Genomic DNA, 20,040 nt, shown 5'->3' with positions numbered 1-20,040 from the left:
AAGTATTAGACAACTAACATTACATACCCTTGTATATTTCATTTACTATTTATTTCTCCTTAATTTCCTTTTTCTTCTCAGTTCAGACCTCATTTATTATTTCTTAAGATTGTCATTTATTTTCTCTATTTTGAAATGAAGTGCTGGATATTGACGTTGCAATTTTGATGTGCTTGTTTTCTACGTTTGTACTGAAAGAAACGTTCAATAAAGTTTTTGAATGAAAAAAAAAAAAAAAAAAAAAAAAAAAAAAAAAAAAAAAAAAAAAAAAAAAAAAAAAAAAAGTTCTTGTTACGACTTGTAGTTCTGCTGGTAGCCTGTAGAGACAGATAAGGATGTAAAACTACTACTACAAGCCTGACAGAAAAGCCTTTTTAAAATTAGGTTTGACCACAGAGTTGAATAAAACAATGTTTATGTTAGTTTAAACAGAAACAGATGAATGTAAGGTCACGGAAAACATTCAACACATCATGTTTCATTGCACAAAATATAGAGAAGAGAAGATAAGGCTAAATAATAAGATAAGAGAAGCAGGGAGGAAATGGAGCATTAAGGGATTACTTGGCACAACAGGAGGGGGGATCAAGAGAGCACAGAAAGCTGTAGAGATATACCATATGATTTAGATCATTTTTATTATGTGTGTTTTGTTTATTTTAAAAAATATATATATGTTAAATAGCGACATATAAGATCACGCTACATATAAACTCCGGTACAGTAGGTGGCGGTATGCACCTCTTTAAGTTATGTTTTTAACCCGCCATTAAACTAAAAGAAGAAGAAGGGGGGTAAGGGGGGGCTTTTTGTCCTCTCTCGGCTGCTGTATCTGGTCCAGGCTTCCCCGGCGTCAGTCCGCCTTTAACATTAGCGTGCAGAGTCTGCAGACTTCCTACAGAGGGATCTGTTTAGTACTGAAAAATGGCGAACGTGGTGCTGGAGTTCAGGGCTTCTGCCGGGGACTCCGAACCACAAAACCGTCCTGTTTTGATTATCGGACAGCAGACAAGTCTACAGCAAGTCAGCTGGAGCCAAATCAAAGGAAAACTGCAGCCAGCTGTTAGCAAAGAGGTAAAATAGTGAATGCAAAATGAGAGTTGGAGCTACGTTAACCTCAATGAGCTAATACGGCTAGCTCAATCAGTGTATTTATAAGTTCATTGTCTCTCTGGTGCACCGAGATATCAGCTGGTTTTTAATTGATTCGACGTGTTAAAGAAGAGGTGTTAGCAGGGCTTTGTTTGTATTAGTCGGCAAAAAAGGTTCTTTATAACTCAGATTGTGTTAGATGTAATTACATGTTCTCTTGCTCCAAATTAAGAAGCTGGAACATGATGTTCTCTGCAGGTTGTTGTTACATTTTCAACCTGTTCATCAACTTTACACAAAGCAGTCAAATAAGTTTGGATCCAGTCACTGTGGTGGGGTTTTCGATTTCCTGCTTCTGAATGTAGTTTTTTTATTTTATTTTATTTTTTTAACTAAAAATAATGTTTATTAAAATTACACAGAGTTTTATGATGTTCCTGGAGTTAGTGTGGTTTTGGTTGAGAGGTCACACCCAGCCCTGTTTGATGGAGATGATAACAGTGCAGGACCATCGTGCAAAGTCCTCGTTGATAATTGTGCAATAGTGTCAGCCTCTCTGTGAAGAGAGTCTTGAGAGAAGGACTCTGTGACGTGAAGGAAACGTTTTCAACCATTCACAGAGGTTCTTAAGCCTCTGGCTATAATTACCTAATATGATTGTTTTTGATTGATTTATGTAAGACTTTCTGTCATGCACATTTAACTACAAACGCCAACACCGAGCCTGCATTTGGCTGAAAGAAGCTGCTAACTGAAATTATAGTCAAGTTTCTTTCCTTTAAGCAGTGTGTAATAATAATACACTACTCACAGTAAGTTAAGCATATTGTTATTTACATGCGTGCTTTTCCTATTTGGTCTGAATTTTAATGAAATAAGTAATAGTTCCCTTCGATATTACTATTAATGAATGAGAAAAAGCACCATTTTCATTTTTGCAGTATTTATTAACCCAACAATTTCAACAATAACAAGGATAGCCCAAAATTGGCAAAGTCAGTAGCGGGTGTTTCCACCGTTTGCAGCAGCGATGTCTCGTGCTCTTAACTACCCTCATGATGTTGTTCTGAGGCAATACGTTCCACCTCAGTCTCTCAAAAACTCTGCCAGTAGTTCTGTCTTGCTGCAAGTCCGCTGATGACACCTTGAGACACACCAAGTTCACGAGCACCATCTGACTGCCTGCTACCGACCTGAAGGTACGCTGTGGCCAGGTGGCGCTGCTCGTCTGTTCAGTGACGACGTGTGTTCATGGCTGCTTGAATGATGAACTGGGAATGACTTACTGACAATACCAGCTTTTTATAACCCCAAAATGTTGAAGGGTTGTCTTTTTGTATTTTTTGGTATTGGCCCCAGTATGCAAGGCACACTCTATACAGTGAGACGATTACGTGAAAAAGACAAAATGAGGTGTCTATCACCCTAATACAATTGTCTCCCTATCCCAATATCTCTGAAGGGGAAACAAACACCTTATGTAGGGAACCAACTAATCCATCCACTAATGAATCTTATTTTTCTCAGGTCTGGCAGGCGGCTCTCAGTGCTTTGAACCCAAATCCCACTGACAGCTGCCCTCTGTACCTCAACCATGCTGCAGTGGCTGCAATTCCGTCTCGAGTTAGCCGGCACAACAGTCCGTCTTCTGCCCACTTTGTGTCCCGCCTGGTCCGCTCCTGCCTGCCTGGAGGGAACCAACGCTGCATTGTGGTCAGTGTCCCCTTCAGAATTGAATGTTTTCTTTTATTTGACATCGACATTAAGCATCCTCTCAGGTTGGAATTTTCTCTCCCAGACTTCAGAGACATACAGGAAATACGACAATAAACATCAAACCTGCCAACCTGCTGTGGCTACCAAAACTCAAAAATGCACAGCAGCAGCATTGAACTTCCTCATGAGAAACAATCTGCTGTTTATGACCTTTTACTGCTTCACCATAGAGGGTGTGCTGACATATACTGCCTACTGTGTGGTATGCAGGCTGCTCATCAGCTGATTTAAAACATTTTTTTTACAGAAGGTATTGACACAGCAAAACAAAAAAAACCCTCATCGTCTGCCTTCTTCCCTCACTCCAAGACAAAAAAAACTCTCCAGAGCCACAAAGCACCTTGAGTACCACCTGTTTGACCTCCTGCTCTCAGGCAGGCGCAACAGGTCACTAGAACATGGACTATAAGACAATCACACTATCAGCTTAAATGCAAATGTATTACTGCCTCACACAAAACCTTCTTTACATCTTTTATACTCAACAATAACTACAGGCTGTGATTTCTTATGACTTCTACCATTCATCACTTCTCGATCATGTATCATATGACTGTGTTCTTTTTATACTATGTGCTTGTCTGTTTAAATGTTTTAACACTATATGAAAGTGCGACTTTTCATCCTCTGTGCACCAACCAGGAGTTGCACTCTTGACCTCTTATTATACCTCACGTTTTATTGTCTAATTGGGGAAATATGTCACGGACAATCGAGGCTTTTAATTAAAGTCATGTAATTAGTGGATGTGGCACAGTGAGATCCCACTACCTTTTATTGAGTATGTCCGACCTGCAGTCTTTTCTGACAAAGTCACTGTTTCCCCTTCAGATGGTTTGTGAGCGTTCGGACGTTTTTGCGTCTTCCTGTGCCATCGCCAGAGCCTTCCCCATCTTCTCTCGACGCTCGGCCTCCTCCCGCAGGACTGAGAAGAAGGTCGTCACTGTGGAGTTTGTGATTATTGGGCAAGACAGCAGTCATGTGGAAGCCTCAGAACTCGAGGTAGAGTATTGTTGTGCTTTTTCAATCAATCTGTTTTGGAGGATATTTCCACAATGCGCAGGATTTGAACACTCGCTGCTCGTTAACTGCAGTTCACCTTTTCTCATCAGTGCCTCTCCAACGCTGCTGATGGCGTGCGGCTGGCAGCTCGCATCGTGGACACACCGTGCAATGAGATGAATACTGATCACTTCTTGGATGTAGGTGAAACCTTCTACCTGGGAATTGTTATTGCTGCTATAAATGTCATACTAAATTCTATGTATGTTAACAAGGATTGGTGTTTTCCAAACACTTGTGTTGCAGGAAATCAAGGCTGTTGGAACCGGACTTGGAATCACTCCGGTGATCATTCGTGGAGAGGAGCTAAAGCAAAGAGGATTTGGAGGTGTGTTAAACTCAATCATATAACGCCTAACAGAAAAAAACTCCTTTTTATACTATGAGTAGCTTTTTGTTGAATATATTTGACCTGTACACATACAAGTTTAGAAGAAGTGCACATTTCTGGTTAATTCAGAAAATGTTTATCATTTTTCAGCAATAATTGAATGAATTATCAGTGCTTTCAATGACTATGTAAAAATAATTCCTGCATTTCTGTTTTAACATCCATTGATCACTTCTTCGAGGAATTCTCTCCAAATATATCTGGAAACTTGTTGGCTCTGTAAAGTGTAATTGTGTTTAACTTTACCCCTCCTTCTGTCAGGTATTTACGGAGTTGGAAAAGCTGCCGAACATTTTCCTGCATTAGCCGTGTTGAGCCACAAACCAGAGGGTGCGACCCAAACCATTGCATGGGTGGGCAAGGGCATCGTGTATGACACTGGAGGACTCAGCATCAAGGGAAAGGTACTGCTTGTCCTCTGGAGCAGCGATAGACTGTGATGTCCATGAAATACAATAGTCACTGTCATTGCTGGTGTCTCCGAATCGTACTGTACATGCAGGCTTTAATAGAAGTCTGCAGACATCCCTGACACCTCAAAGCTTTAAGTCATGTCAAAGTAATCTGTCACATCATGTTGCACATGTCCCATATGATAATGTCTCATTGCACTCGGGTGTATAGATTTGCTGGGAATGTTTATGTTAGTGCAACTTAGGAGACTACTTGGTTACTGCCGTGCTGTTTGCATGCAGCATTAGAGCTTCTTCAGGTTTCCTCACATTTGTGTTTTTTTTGGGGTTTTTTTTCAATAGACTACTATGCCAGGCATGAAGAGAGATTGTGGGGGAGCTGCTGCCATTTTGGGAGCTTTTAAAGCTACTGTCAAACAGGTAAGAACACACAGCAGTTGTCAGTTTGCGCCTTATGCTCCTGTTCGAACCTGACTGTTTCCTCTCTTTGCTTCAGGGCTTTAAGGATAATCTTCATGCAGTGTTTTGCCTCGCAGAGAATTCAGTTGGACCTATGGCCACGCGTCCTGATGACATCCACACTCTCTACTCTGGAAAGTAAGACTCTGTCTGTGTCTTTATAATCTGTATTTTCTTTGACTTGTAGAGGAGAGAGTAGCAAACAACCTCCAGTTGTTTTGATATGTTTTTTGGTCTTTGATGTGATTTAACAAACCAGATCAACAGGAATACACACTGCCTTAGGTTAAAGATGTTCATCATGCAGTTTGTGTGTTTTCATTTAAAGAACAGTGGAGATCAACAACACAGATGCAGAGGGCAGGCTGGTGCTGGCTGATGGAGTGGTGTATGCCAGCAAAGACCTGTCAGCTGATATTATTCTGGACATGGCCACTCTGACTGGGGCACAGGTGGGTGAAGCCTCTCACAAACTGGTGTTAAACTGTTGCAAGTATGACCAGGAGGATTTTTCAGTAAAGTTTTCTTCTTAATATTATAATATGTTTTCTCTAAATACCTTTTTTTGGTTACTTTATGGCCAGGGGATCTCTACAGGGAAGTACCACGCAGCTGTGATGACTAACAGCGAGCAGTGGGAGGTTGCGTGCGTGCGCGCCGGCCGCAGCAGCGGAGATCTTGCTCATCCGTTGGTCTACTGCCCCGAGTTGCACTTCAGCGAGTTCACCTCTGCCATGGCTGACATGAAGAACTCTGTGGCAGTAAGTGAAGAACTACAAGTTCAAAAAATTCACATTTTCACAGCCAACTGTCTTTTGACACAAGAGTTCACGCTGCACTTTTTTTGTTTTTCAGCCAGAATCCACTACTGGTCTTATGCTTAGAATAGGCAATAAAACGCACGAAAAACCCCAATGCTATTATTAATTTGTAATTATGTAAGAGTTGAAAGTCTAAAGCCCACTCTGCCCAACGTTTGATTTAATTTAATTCAGCTCAGTGCTGTGCAGCAAGCGCCAAGGCTCCTGAAGAGAAAGTAAACTCAGCATGAAACAGCACAATTTTCTGTCATCCCAAAAAGACAGGCTCAGTGTTTTGTTTTGTTCCCACTTTGTTCCCAAAAAATCTACTCAGTCAATTCTGTGGAGTAATTTAGTATTGTCTTTTTCTCTGTGTTCGAACAGGATCGCGAGAACGCCCAAAGCTCGTGTGCCGGCCTCTTTATTGGTTCCCACTTGGGCTTTGATTGGCCTGGTGTGTGGGTCCATGTGGACATTGCCTCTCCTGTCCATGCTGTGAGTACAGATAATCTGCAATCTGTTCAGGTTCCCATTTTACCCTGGAGGGGATTAGCTGATCAAAATCTTTGTTCTTGTTTTGGTATTGGTTACATTTTTTATAACGCTGCCAAAACTAGCGTGACAAGAAATCTCACCGGCAGAACTAATGTCTTCACATTTGATCGTGTCAGCAATGATGGATGTTTGCACCATATTTCACTTGACCTTCCTGTACAGGACACTGGTAGACAAACTGATGACAGGAATACATTATCATAAAGTACAAAATATTTGTATCTAAATACAGTTTTTTATGTTCCGCTGAGGATCATGTTTTTTTGCTCAGTAGAAAATTATTTTCTGACATTGTTTGCTATTCTTAGAGAGTCAGGAGCATGAAAAAGTCAGCAGATTATTTTTTAAACGAACTTGGAAAAAACAGGCAGTGAAACCTAACGTATCATCAGTTTGACCAAAAATCAGATGTTACTCAACAGACATTGAAGCAGGTTTGTTGGCAGCTGGACAATGGACAATATCTATCAGTCAGTCTTTGTATAATTTGATGGTACATTCATTTCTAAAAGCTGCCACTGTCAATCAGTGAAACAGAACAATGTTAATGTTCTCTTTTGGAGAATGATGAAGGTTTCCGCTGGCTGTCCTTCATTGTGTTAGTCATGTGAGACTCCCAATAAGAACATTTATAAGGAGTTATAAACCAAACAAAGTCCTGCATTTCAGTTACATCCACTCCAAATGGAAAATGAACCGTAGAGGTAGCCATAAAAAGATCACAGCAGGCTAACTTTACAGTAACAATACTGCAATCTGATGCTTGTTGTGTTTTGCTCTCTCTGCAGGGGGAGCGTGCCACAGGATTTGGTGTTGCCCTGCTAATGGCCTTGTTCGGTCAGGCATCAGATGACTCCATGCTGAACCGAGTGTCTCCTCTGGGTGCATCCACAAACGCACCTGAAGATCAGATGGAGCGTGACTGCAAGAGACGACGGCTTGTGTAGATCTTAAACCATGCACGGTTACTTACACTGAACGCTCCGCTGCCACGACACAGCCACACTTTTTCGGCAAGAGCACCAAACATTTGAAATTGTAATTGTGACCTCTGTGTTTAAATTTGACTTCAGTGAATAAAAATGGATAATCATCAGTAAGCAAAGGGTGTTGTACATGATTTAACTTAGGCTGTCAATTTCCTTTTAATTTTAGACGTTCTTGATATAGATACAGTATTATATCTAAAAAAAATACATCTAAATAACAGATCAACAAATGTTTAAAAGTGGTGATATTTGTAATCATTTACCTAATTTTTAAATATCCACATCAGCTGGTGTACAGTGATAGTTAATACGAATCAAGTATTCTGCTATTCATGTCTCTTTCAATGTGAAGAATACCTGATCAGCAGGGTTAGGTGTCTTATTTTGTATACCACTGTTATTTGTTTCCACTCTGTGTATGGTTGGATTGTGTGACACTTGGTTCAAACTGAAGAATGAGTGCAGCAGTTTCTAAATGTTGTCTGTTAAATAATTGACAAGCAGCTCTGTATAGTTTTGTCAGCACATTGCCTGGTGGTACATATTAGACAGCTCAAGAACGATGATTTTCCAACCTCGTGACATTCATTTTGTTTCAATAAAGGCACTGCCATTAGATCTCAGTGTGCATGTTCAGTAATACACTCCATCTTGATATCGGTACTTCACATCAAAGATGACATAATGGTAGATTTGTCAAACTTTATTTTCTTTCTGAAACTTTGGGCGTGTTGGACATTTTTCAGAGCTGTATTGCATCTCGTGACAATGGGCTTCAAGTTGGCTTTTTACTGCCAAGGTTACAAATCTGCCAAGGTTTACAAGATAAACGTGTAATAAGGTAGTAAAAAATAATAGGTGTTTTTTTTTTTAGCAGATATTTCAGTGAGAGGAGAAGCTGCAACACAAAGCAGCTGGCGACAACTGCTGACATTCAGGACTATTTGTCAGTATATATTTAGTGATTGGATTTGTATTAGGACAGGTGTATATGTTTCGTAACATGAGGTGTAAGAAGGGTTTCGTGTTTATAGCTGTAACTTGGAAATGATTGTAACGCTCAAACGCCTGGTCTGCTTTATTGGCTTTGTCAGGTTTTAAAGATATGATCATCAGGATTTATGACTTTCATGAGGAGCACATGACTGTCTGCTCACATACACAGGTCACATGACTAGTTTATCTACCGGTATAACAGCATTTCGTTTTCTCAAACACACAGTAGAGGGAAGGCAGCCCATGCAGACAACACCAGTCCTTAATCTTCCCGGTCCAGGCTGCTTGTTTTAATCCACAGACTGTCAGCAGCTCGCTCTTATCATCATGGCTCGGTCAGCTTTGGTCGCTGCGGTGTTTTCAGTCGTGCTGTCCGGTGTGTTTGCCGGAGTGTTTTTTAACCAGAAACAGCCGTGCTATGTCCGCTCACAGAGGGCAAACTTCGCCGGGCTGAAGTAAGTCAACGGATTTTTTTTCTTACTTTAATAAAGTAAAATAAATGAAGTTCTTAAAGACGGACGGAGACTGGAAGAACTGGAGGAAATGAATATCTCAGCTAACTAGCTAGCCATCATTAGCCTCTTTATCTAAATGTGTCAGCAAGTAAAAGCTATCTATTGGAAATAAATAATTTATATTCGTTATAACATTTCATGCAACCATATTTAACCTTGTAAAGAAGATCAAGAGATCAGTTCTGCTTGAATTTCTGTTTTCGTTTTAAACTTGGTGCGAAACAAAACTCAGTTGAACATGAAGGTGTCTAATCCCGAGTTATGTTCAGTCACTGGAGGAGGAATTTATCAAAAAAAGTTACTGTCTTAAAAACTGTACAAGAAAAAAATTTATTTTATCAAACATGTGTTTCTGTACTGCATTGATTTTATATTTTGATGTTTACAGTGGATTATGTGTCTGTTTGATCAGTTTTAGTTTAGTTTTCTGTGTCACAAAGTGTTCCCCCTGGAAACAGGAAATCCCTCTATTTCTCTAAAGTAAAGGACATCACATGATCTCAGTGCTCTTTAAAATAGTAAAAACAATTTATGATTTGCCACCCAAAATTTTTTCCTTAAGGTGTTTTTGTCATTTTAAATGACGTAAGTAATTAAAACCATAAGAGAGCTTATCAATAGTCTTATAATACATCTGTTATCTGTCTTAATTTTTTAGAAAAGCTGGTATCTTGAGACATTTAGCTAAAAATGTAATATCAAGTTTTAATCATTGCTGATGTCTTCTTCACATTCCTATGGTCTTGTATAGTATTTTGCTGCAGCAGAACTAATCCATGTGATGTCCTGTCTGATCTCAGGACTGCTCCTCGTCCTCATGAGTATTTAAACATTTCTGATCTGCCAAAGTCCTGGGACTGGAGGAACATCAACGGTACAAATTATGTGAGCACAACCCGCAACCAGCACATTCCTCAGTACTGTGGCTCATGTTGGGCCCACGGCAGCACCAGTGCAATGGCAGGTATGAATTAACAAACGGTTAACAAGTGGGGAACTTAACCTGCTGAGTCACTGTGGTTTGTTGAGGTGTGGATCAGCAGTCCCTCACATGACCACTCAGATGCTTTTTTAAAAAGCTTCACTTCCTCATTGCAAAGCATTGAAACTGAAACTTTTTTTGCCATCCCTTTCTCTACAGACCGCATCAACATTAAGCGAAAAGGAGCGTGGCCATCTGCCTACCTTTCCGTCCAGCACGTGATCGACTGTGGTGAGGCCGGCAGTTGCCATGGAGGAGATCACACTGGAGTTTGGGAGTACGCTAACACACATGGGATTCCCGACGAGACCTGCAACAACTACCAGGCTAAAGACCAGAGTAAGTGTGTCCTTCAGGGAACAAATTATTTGTTATAATCACAGACACTGTCTGAGTCTGAGCTGTGCACGCTCTGTGTCTCTCTCTCTAAAGAGTGCAAGCCTTTCAATGAATGTGGCACCTGCACCACCTTTGGAGTGTGCAACATTGTGAAGAACTACACCCTGTGGAAAGTGGCAGATTATGGCTCCGTCAGTGGGAGGGAGAAGATGATGGCAGAGATCTACAAAGGAGGGCCAATCAGGTCAGCATCATATTTGTCAGCACTATAATCATTACACTTTTTTTTTTTTTACTCGGGACGCATTAACCACATGTTAGACTGACAATTTCATTTAAACTAACCTCACTGTTCTTTGCCTTAAGATATGTATATACTGTATACTGGGACAATTCCACATTGACCCCAGTAAGCATAAATAAACACATTTGTTAGTCAAAAAGATGCTGTAACTTAAACAGGCCTGTGAAAGACGAGTGCTTATAACAACACTTTAAATTGCAAATGAAGAAAATACAGGATCAGATAATCACATGATAACTTTTTAAAAATAAAATGATCAAAAGATATTACTAAGTTGCACTCAGCTGCTTCAGTTTCATGGTTTCCCCATTCTTCATTGAGGCTCACTGTCTTTACGCCCCAATGATTTAAAGTGATGAAAAAAAGAGCTAACCAGCATTGTTTTGTTTGTTTTTTTATTATTAAGGGTAGAAAAGTTTGTTTGTGATGATGTGGTGTTTGTTTCCTCCAGCTGTGGGATCATGGCCACAGATAAACTCGATGCCTACACTGGAGGTCTCTACTCTGAATATCAGCAAAATCCTTCCATCAACCACATCGTGTCAGTGGCGGGGTGGGGAGTCGAGGGCGGCGTTGAGTACTGGATTGTACGTAACTCTTGGGGAGAACCATGGGTAAGTTTCAGATCCACACGCACAGACAACGGGGCTCGAGCATCTCTCGTTTTGCCCTCTGAAGAGAAAATATTGATTGCAGGCACTAATGCTTAATTAGCAAGACACTTCTATGAGACCACGAGGCGAGCTTTTCTGCACACCGTTAAGACTGACAGAAGAGAAAGAGAGAAAGAGAAGATGATGAAGAAAGAGAGAGAAAGGGATCAGCAGGTGATGCAGTAAAGGAATTTCCACCGTGGTGATACAGGGTGTCACAATAGCGGTATTAACACACACACACACCCCCCCCCCCCCCCCCCCCCCCACCCCCATTTTTTTAAATTCGCAAATTTGTTGGTAAAGACATTTTTCTCCTGATAAGAATGCCACGCGTCATCCAGTCGAGCTAACCCTTTTATTTGTTTTATTAACAACGCCAATGACGACCCGTATCAAACACAAACATTGCCACCTCAGTCGAACTCAAAATGCGCTCGGTGAGACCTTGATATTTTTTGTTTCTCAGGGATCTTTTTGGCACAAATTTGACAAATTTCCTGTTCTAAATTAGCTGGCTCTGCTTTTTTCATTCGGCTGAAAGTCCTGAATAATACGACTTATCCCCCTTTTGAGCCTACCCTGGGTTCATTACATTTTGTTATTAAAAGTCTTTCAGTATTTCATATCTACTTGTCATTTTGTTATTTTCCTTCTGTGTTTTTGTTGTTTTTGTATGTGAGGCCCTTTAGGCTCCATGATGAGATGAAATATCTCATTAAATGCTTAAACTGTAAAATGTCAGAAAATTATGAAAAGGTCCACCACTACTACTACTAAGTCCAACCAAAGGTTTTATTTACTGTCTTATTAAAAAAAAAAAGAAAACTAGAAACTCCTTCAATGTGACATGTGGAAATAGAATTTAAAAGATTTGTAATCGATCAATCACCAATTTCTCTCTTCTCAGGGTGAGAAAGGCTGGCTGAGGATCGTGACCAGCGCCTACAAAGGAGGAAGTGGCAGCCAGTACAATCTGGCGTTGGAGGAGGACTGCATGTACGGAGACCCAGTTGTCCCCAAATCCTACGTGTAGGGACCAACACCCACAGTGCTGCTGCCCCTCCTCGTGTGTCGTCCTTTATCTGGCAGAGAGAACTTTATGCACGATGATAAAAAAGGGAATGAGATGTTTATGTCGAGATCTTTACAGTTGTTTTATGACACTCAAGCTGGATTGTAGACCTGCTTGATTAAATGCAGGTTGTCTGATTTTTATCATACTGAAGGCTGGTTAGCAAGATTTACTCTGAGAAACACATCAAGCAGTTTGTGTGAGTAAATGCAAAAAGCTTCATTTTATATGATTGAGAGGGTAAATAGGTTTTAGTAGTTTGTCAAGTATATTTTTCAATGAACAGACTCAACCAAAGAACATTGTTTATATTAGATTAGAATTTGTTCTGCACTGAAAGACACTGAATGTTTTTAGTGCAAGAGTTTTGCAAATTTTTTTTCTCATTTTGCACTCGATAGGATCAAGAATTGGAAAAGAATCGGCTTTAAGTGTGCCTTATGTGACTTTCACTCAAGCATATCCTTATAAATGTACTGTTTTTAAAACAGGTATTGCAAAAAAGTTCATTTGTTTTCAAACTACCAATAAACACTTCAAATGCTTTTCCACACAAAGTCTGTCCACTGACGTCCCTCTTCTACTAATATGCAGTAATAGTTCAGTTTGTGTGTTCATGTAAATGACACTTCTTCACCGTGTTTGTGTTCTGTTTTTTTTTTTCAGGCTAGTCTATCGATCCAGTCACGTTAGCTTGTTTCGATATTACACAGACCGGACTAAAGAGCTGCAAAGTCGATTCTGGGTAATCAAGTGACTCAGACCTTTTTTATTGTCACATGACTAAAAATGATGTTGGGAGCTGCAGTGTGTTAAACAACTTCCAGTCAAAGTATTTGTTCTTTGCATTTGGTCATGCAAAAACTGACCTCTGTGCAGACGGTCTAAAGGTGTTCTTTATATATATATATATATATATATATATATATATATATATATATACTTTGTGGGGTCGGTCTTCATTATGCACTGATACATCACACAGCGTTTGAACTACCTATACTTGATACAACTGAAACTAAACTATTTGTTTTCAGTCCCATGTGTGAAGTCTTGATGCAGTTTGCCTCTGTTGATGTTAATCAGTAACACTTGTTTACAGATGACATGCATTCAATCATCTTTTTACTTGTAGCCCTGATGTTTTCTTTCTGTATTTTTTCAATGCCATCAAGGATTAAAAAATACATCCAAAGTTGTCCTAAAACATTTTAATCCAACATAGAATACAGTAAAAAAAATTAAATATACAGGTGAAAAAAGGGAAATATTTAGCTGCTTCTTCAGAGGCTCCAGCCTTCTCGTTTCAGCTCGCTGACATTTACCTTTTAACTAATCGTTCATTCAGTCAAACTTTAACGTAAAGTCTTCAGGCGTATTCACACATACTCCGTGCGCACTGCGGTCTGTCAGCGCTGTGCAGTTTGCCACCACTCTAGTCAATCATGGTGATCACTCAGCAGGCGCTGCGGTCCATCTCCGGAGCGTCTCACATCTCCGTTTCAAATACGCTGCAGGTTTATTATTGAAGGCGTACGCACGAGCTAGACAGAATATAACAAATCGGTCGATTTCAAAATTAAACATGATATATGGACTCACGATCATATTTTCCATCACTTTATCAACTTAACGTCAAAGAAGCCCCAAACGAACAAATCATCCTTGTTAAGACAAAGAGATATGTCTGCACGCTTTTCTCTTTATTCCAGCATGATCTTGTAGCTCCCCCGTGATGTGTGTACTGCTGATCTTGGGTGCACTTCGCTGTGCTGCACATTTCCAGAAATGGATCCAGTGTGAATAGGAACACGCCGTCCAAAGCAACAAACCTGTGATGCGTACGGACCGCGGCGCGCACAGAGCATGTGTGAATGCACCTTTAGAGCTGCGTGCTCCAACATGGTGCAGAACAATCAAGTTTCCATAGAGATATCTGCTGTCGCTCTCTGGTCTTCTTGGAACAATCCCCAACAAGATTTCAGTGGTTTCTCCACTTCAGTTTATCATGATGAAGTTGGACTTGCAATGAGCTGGAAGAGAAAGAAATAAAGAACCACATATTGAGTGCATTGAGATGATCAGACAAACTTTTCCTTTTTTTTTTCTCTCCACACCCGTAAAGCTCTTACATGTGCGTGGATTGCCATTAAACTGAAACTTGGCGTTCTCTCTCAGTGTAGAAAAGTGTTCGGGCCTTAGATATAAGTACATCACCTACCAATGAACTCTGCGACAGGGTCATGCTCTCCCTCTGTGCGGATGGTTCCTGCGATGCTGTCGTTCTCCAGGATGGGCAGGAAGAGTTGAACAAAGTCCGACGTGTAGGGCGGTGCGATCACATCCAGCACCTACAAAGACAAACATTAGAGTTCATTCACTGTAAATCCTTTTTATTTCAGCTATTGGAAATATTTTTGACAATCCTGTCAAATCTTTTTATTTTGTTAGTGTCCGTGACCAATACAAAACCTCGGTCCACGTTATCAAAATCTCTTAAATGTATACATTTACAATTTAAGATTCCTCCTGAACGATGTGAAGCAGACTGTTTGTTCAGTGACTGAGAAAAACACACATTCCAACCAGGGGTCACTTCCTTTTTCATGATTTATCGCTTCACTTAAGAAAAGAATTTTTTTTTGTTACCTCAGTGACAAAATATCTGATGAGGGAGATGTCTGTGTTGAGTTTCTCCAGACACCTGCGAATGTAACCGACTACTGGCAGCACGTAGCCGCGACTCAGCAGATGAACCATCCTGTCAAGCAGAGTCTTCTTCAGCTCCAGCTGAGAGGCAAGAAAAAGCACCACTCTGTCAGCTGAGAGGTCGCACACTTACAACACACATAACGTAGAAGGACACACACACACGCACACACAGACCTGCTCCATGACGTCCAGCTGAGAGTGCTCCGTCTCAAACAGCTTGATGAGCAGCTGGAGGACCTGCGGGTGCAGCAGCTGGTGACACGTACAGATCTGTGTGTAGAGATGATTCATGATTTTAATGGCTGGTTTGTGGAGAAAAAAAAAAAAAAAAAAGTCCCCTGATAATCATGCCATACCTCGTCTAGTAGAGCTAAATGTACAGGAGTGTGGTCAGTCTGCAGCTGGAAGTAACGCGGCTCAGACACTGTCCAGTCCACCCACTTCAAAACGCCCATCGCAACGACCGGGAACCTGAACACAAACACGAGGGAGGGATCATTTAAAGTGGAGAGACTGTGGCTGTCCAGCCTCCGTTGTTTTCGAGAACTGAAAAAAGTGTCAACATAAAGTAGAACAACTCCTCACCTGAACTGTAGTCCTCATTTCTTGAATAGAGAAAAAGTATCCTGTATCCTATTTGAAACCAGGGCTTTTCCCCACTCATGAATCAACTTTAGACTTTTATTAAGGCCTGTACAGCGGATTTATTTGTAGACACTGAGATGAGATTTTTCTCATTGATTAAGTACTACGTCGGGAAAATTAATTAAACCAACATGTAAATACTTTGAGTAAAGAAACGTAAAAGCATAGTTTCAGTATTGGAATCTCAGCCCTATGGTATCAGAACATTTGAAACAATGTGTACAGAAGCTTTAACGTGGATCAAGTAATCTGTAAGTGAAATTACATGATCAAGTGTTTTCCATTCGACAACAACGAAGTGGCTCAATCATTTACCTGATACACTGGTACAAAGTGCCGAGTTCGGCCACCAGCTCTGTGGCTCCTTTGTTCTCGTTGCAGCACAGATTGTGCACTGTCTCTATGGCTTTAGATGTCGACTTCAGCTCATCTTTATTGATGTTTACTCGCTTATTCTGAGAGCAGTAAGAAAAACAAAATGTGTTAAAAGGAGTTTAGGAAGCAGCAGTGAACACAAATCAAACATAAAATGATGCATTGTTATGAAGATAGTAAAGCTCATATCACCACTGAACCAGTTTTCCAGATGTGATTACATCATCAGTAAAGTGTATCCCTGTCTCCTGTGTACCTTTTTCCAGGTCTCCACCACACTCGCTGCATAGGCCAGGATGTGGATGTATTTGTGTTTGTGGTCTTGGTTGATCTTTGATCCCGGTTTGAACAGTGACTGCATGAACAGATCCAGGAATGCTGGCACTCGGATCTTAAGACCAAAAAAGAAAGAAAAGAAAAAGTTTCAGTTGACTTCATCTTCGCTTGCATGTGTAGAAAGTTAACAGGGTTGCTGATATTATTTCCTCACCAGCTCCACAGGAGGTGGGTCCATGCTGCTGAACATCTTAAACAGAACAGTGATATCTGCAGGGTTCAGGGCTCCTTTGGACAACATGGCACCCAGTGCCTGGCAGGCTCGAGGGTAGGCTGCTGCAGTGCCGAGGGCTAGAGTTATCTGACTGGCATCATGGCCTCTGTGTTATGAATCCCAACCACAGAGTACAAATCATCAGTCACCTTTGTTTTTCAAATATAGCTAACATAAAGTCATGCGTCTTGTTAACTTTGCCCCTGAGAGGCGAGGGAGATGTAGTGGTTGAATTCTATTACATAGGAGACAAAAGTTACCTCTGATGCGCTGACCTCTGCACCTCCTGGCCAATCCTCCGAACAGCTGATCCGCCCTGTTCCTCCTGAGCGAGGATGGACATCATCGACTGAGCGAAGAGGTATGTGTGTTCACCGTGACACACCATCTTCTGCAGGAGACAGTAGGAAGAACTCAACAGTCAGCAAACAGAGGCTTTTATGTAACAATATTTAAAACAATAAAAATATGCAATTCATCAAATGCGAGGATCAATCACTGACTGCCACTGTTGCTTCAAAATGAACTACAATAAGATTCCCAAAATAGATACAGATTTATTTTCCAAGAGACTGACCCTGATTTCAAAGTGTCAACCATGTATTAAAAGGAGCATCAGAGCACAAAAGTACATCATCAAGAATTTGAAACCAAACCTGCTAAAAAAACAAAAAACAAAAAACAAAAAACAACACCAGTGTACTGATCCCGACTGAACCTGACTCAGGCAGGATTCAAAGAACTATGGCTTATAGAAGAGATGAGCTCACAGCAAATTCTGGCAGATTCTTCTCCAGGTTCTCTTCTCCTCCGTCCAGCAGCGTGGCCAAAGATGTCCTCAGCACCCGAGAGAAAACCTCCAGCTGCTGACACGCTGTCGACACACTGGTGATCTCACCCTGATAACCTGCATCTGAAATGAGCTGAAGACGACACAGAGTACACAGGTGGGCGCATGAGAAGTGCTCAACTTCACAAAACACAAACGGGACATTGACAGGTCTTCATATCAGTCCGTCATTAACTGAACTGAATTACGTTTGATTTGAATTAATTCATTAAATAATCATATTTCTTGTCTAGAAGATGTTAAAATGAATACCCCCCCCCCCCCCAAAAAAACCCATCCCTAGCAGAGGCCTTTACCTGAGAGCAAACCTGTGTTAATAAGAAAGAAGACAGTCTAAATCTGCTCTCTTTTAAGATCTTTCTGTTATCAATTGTTGCTATACAAATATACAGATAAAGGTTGATTGTTTTTTACATGAATCATTTTCTGACATTTTTTACTCTTTGTTGTTCCAGCCCTCAGGTGTGTTTCATGTATCTGGTTAGGGAGGTAAATAAAAAGAAAAACGCCCTTTACACAAATTCTAAGAAGTTCTTGATAAAAACAATCACAATAGCAGTCATTACAGTAATCATTACTATTCACTGTGAGCCAGGACAGGATGACTGGGTAATGATTCATACTGTTATTGCTGCTGGTGTTGACTTTAAAGACTTAGACCTGACTCTCTCCAGGCTCAAGAAGAATAACACCTGGGTTATGAAATGAACTACATGTGCAACTACTCATGCTGCCGTTTACCTTTACAGTGAAGTTGAGCATGAGGCAGTCTGGGTGCGCCTCTGCCAGCTTATAGAAAAGATCTCTCCACGTGGTGTGTGCTATCATCTGCTCCAGCCAGGCAGGAGTCTGAAAACAGACAGAGGACACTGGATCATTTCGGTTTCACAAAAACATCACTTTTCTTTTTGTAAAATTACAAACTTAGTGTGCATAGTTCTCACCTCTCCTTCAACTGTAAAAATGGAGTCTGCTTTCTGAGGGTCAAAATGCTTAATAAGGAGACTCTTCAGATGATTCTCTACTCTTTCTTGGACCTGAGCAGGCTCGACACCTGAAATCAAAGTGTGTTTTTTTTTTTTGTGTTTTTTTTTTAAATGAGCAGTTTGAATGGATCCCACAAAAGACAGCTGTTATATGTTACTTACCCATCTGGATGAGCCACTCTGCCAGCAGATTGACAGTCTGAGCCACAGCAGAATAGTTTTCTGAGAGAAGCTGGATGACGTGTTCTGGAGAGCCACCTGCCTGGAAATACCTGAGAGAAAATATTGTTCTCAGCGGGCATTTGAGATTCATGTGAATGTTCGACCCAGGTGTTGGTTATTTTCACCCTCACATACAAAATGGATACAATCCCCTTATATTCATTTTGAAAGACAAAACAGCATTTTACGTTTTGAGGGTGTTAAAGATAGCTGGCTCCATGATGTAATCCCTGCTGGAGAATTTCTGCAGACAATCTTCCTGTGTTTTTCCATCATTTTCCCCTTCCACATAATCCTCCTGGGAGACAAATATGTATTCATTATTTAGGAGAACAATCTGTTTAAAGGAAGAAACTTTCACACAGCTTTTCTGACAGATTAAAGTATGATTTACTTCTTTGTCAGTCAAACATCTACAGACGATGTGTGTCTATGAGGTTTTTAACATTTTTAATTAAGCAAATGTCTTCAGAGAATTTTAATTCAATAATAACAAAGACCTTCTTTCTGTCTTGTTATTGTTGATCACATTCAAACAGTGTGAGCATGTATAACATTAAACTTAGCTTTATGTTATGAATGTAAACAGTCTACTGCACTTTTTTAAAGCATGAAAAAAATACATATAAACTAAGTAAAAGCTAATGACGTAGAAAATATCACCTCCATTGGAAAAACAAGGTGAGCTCAGTGACTGTCATTGTCTACTGATTAGCATGTTAGCTGGCTAATGGCTACAAAGCTCCTGCATGTTCATATCTCTGTTTGTGCTTTGCAGCTTTGTAGACACATCCATCTCTGCACCTCACAGAGAAGCGTTCAGACTGTGTTGTCAGATATCAAAACGAGCAGCTCATGGAGCAGATACTAAGGTAATGCTGCACAGCTAACTCTGTGTGCAGCAACAAGTCCAAGTCTCACCATGTTCCCGTCCGGGCCTTCCCAGTCTCCCGCTCCACTGTAATATTCCTCGTCCATGATGACGGGGGAGGGGGGGATTTACATTAAATGATTAGCAACTTCCTAAATGTGATTTTTTATTCTAAATATGATTTATTATTAACGCATGTGTTGCTGAGTTGGGAAGCAGCTAGCTTGTTTCGCTAGCAAGCTAATACCGATCACTGGCGGAAAATGGCGAGACTGTGAACAGACCACGCCCCCTTTGTCCCCGCTGTTCAGCCTGTAAGGATCAATATATAAATGAAGCTCACCAGCCTTAATAAACTTGAACAAGAAGGAAGTCCTCTCAAGATATCATTTACACACAATCAAATAAACAAACAAATACAAAACTAA

The 20,040-nt window shown here is 40.6% G+C and overlaps 3 protein-coding genes across 3 annotated transcripts; 2 read left to right on the top strand and 1 right to left on the bottom strand.

The window, feature by feature from the left end:
- Positions 1-794: 794 nt before the first annotated feature.
- Positions 795-8,160, top strand: npepl1 (aminopeptidase like 1). Its single transcript, XM_079342045.1, has 12 exons — positions 795-1,074; positions 2,620-2,805; positions 3,700-3,870; positions 3,981-4,070; positions 4,177-4,258; positions 4,583-4,725; positions 5,077-5,154; positions 5,231-5,331; positions 5,522-5,645; positions 5,778-5,954; positions 6,378-6,488; positions 7,337-8,160. Exons 1-12 carry the CDS (start codon positions 925-927, stop codon positions 7,493-7,495), a joined length of 1,572 nt encoding a protein of 523 aa, XP_079198171.1. The 5' UTR covers positions 795-924; the 3' UTR covers positions 7,496-8,160.
- Positions 8,161-8,715: 555 nt separating this feature from the next.
- Positions 8,716-12,958, top strand: ctsz (cathepsin Z). The gene is made up of 6 exons (XM_079341385.1): positions 8,716-8,988; positions 9,849-10,012; positions 10,190-10,369; positions 10,463-10,613; positions 11,125-11,287; positions 12,237-12,958. The coding sequence occupies exons 1-6, from the start codon at positions 8,861-8,863 to the stop codon at positions 12,360-12,362; spliced, it is 912 nt and encodes a 303-aa protein (XP_079197511.1). The 5' UTR covers positions 8,716-8,860; the 3' UTR covers positions 12,363-12,958.
- Positions 12,959-13,597: 639 nt separating this feature from the next.
- nelfcd (negative elongation factor complex member C/D) lies at positions 13,598-19,911 on the bottom strand. The gene is made up of 15 exons (XM_079341054.1): positions 19,663-19,911; positions 18,930-19,039; positions 18,682-18,791; positions 18,478-18,587; positions 18,275-18,382; positions 17,454-17,606; positions 16,944-17,074; positions 16,624-16,789; positions 16,390-16,524; positions 16,074-16,213; positions 15,470-15,584; positions 15,288-15,383; positions 15,051-15,191; positions 14,623-14,752; positions 13,598-14,434 (listed from the first exon to the last, which is right to left on the bottom strand). The coding sequence occupies exons 1-15, from the start codon at positions 19,717-19,719 to the stop codon at positions 14,400-14,402; spliced, it is 1,737 nt and encodes a 578-aa protein (XP_079197180.1). The 5' UTR covers positions 19,720-19,911; the 3' UTR covers positions 13,598-14,399.
- Positions 19,912-20,040: the final 129 nt, after the last annotated feature.

The sequence above is a fragment of the Symphodus melops genome (assembly GCF_947650265.1).
Source record: "Symphodus melops genome assembly, chromosome: 4".
In the NCBI taxonomy this organism is placed as follows: Eukaryota; Metazoa; Chordata; class Actinopteri; order Labriformes; family Labridae; genus Symphodus; species Symphodus melops.
Note: the sequence above shows the minus strand (reverse complement) of the source record. Positions and strands in the feature narration are given on the sequence as shown.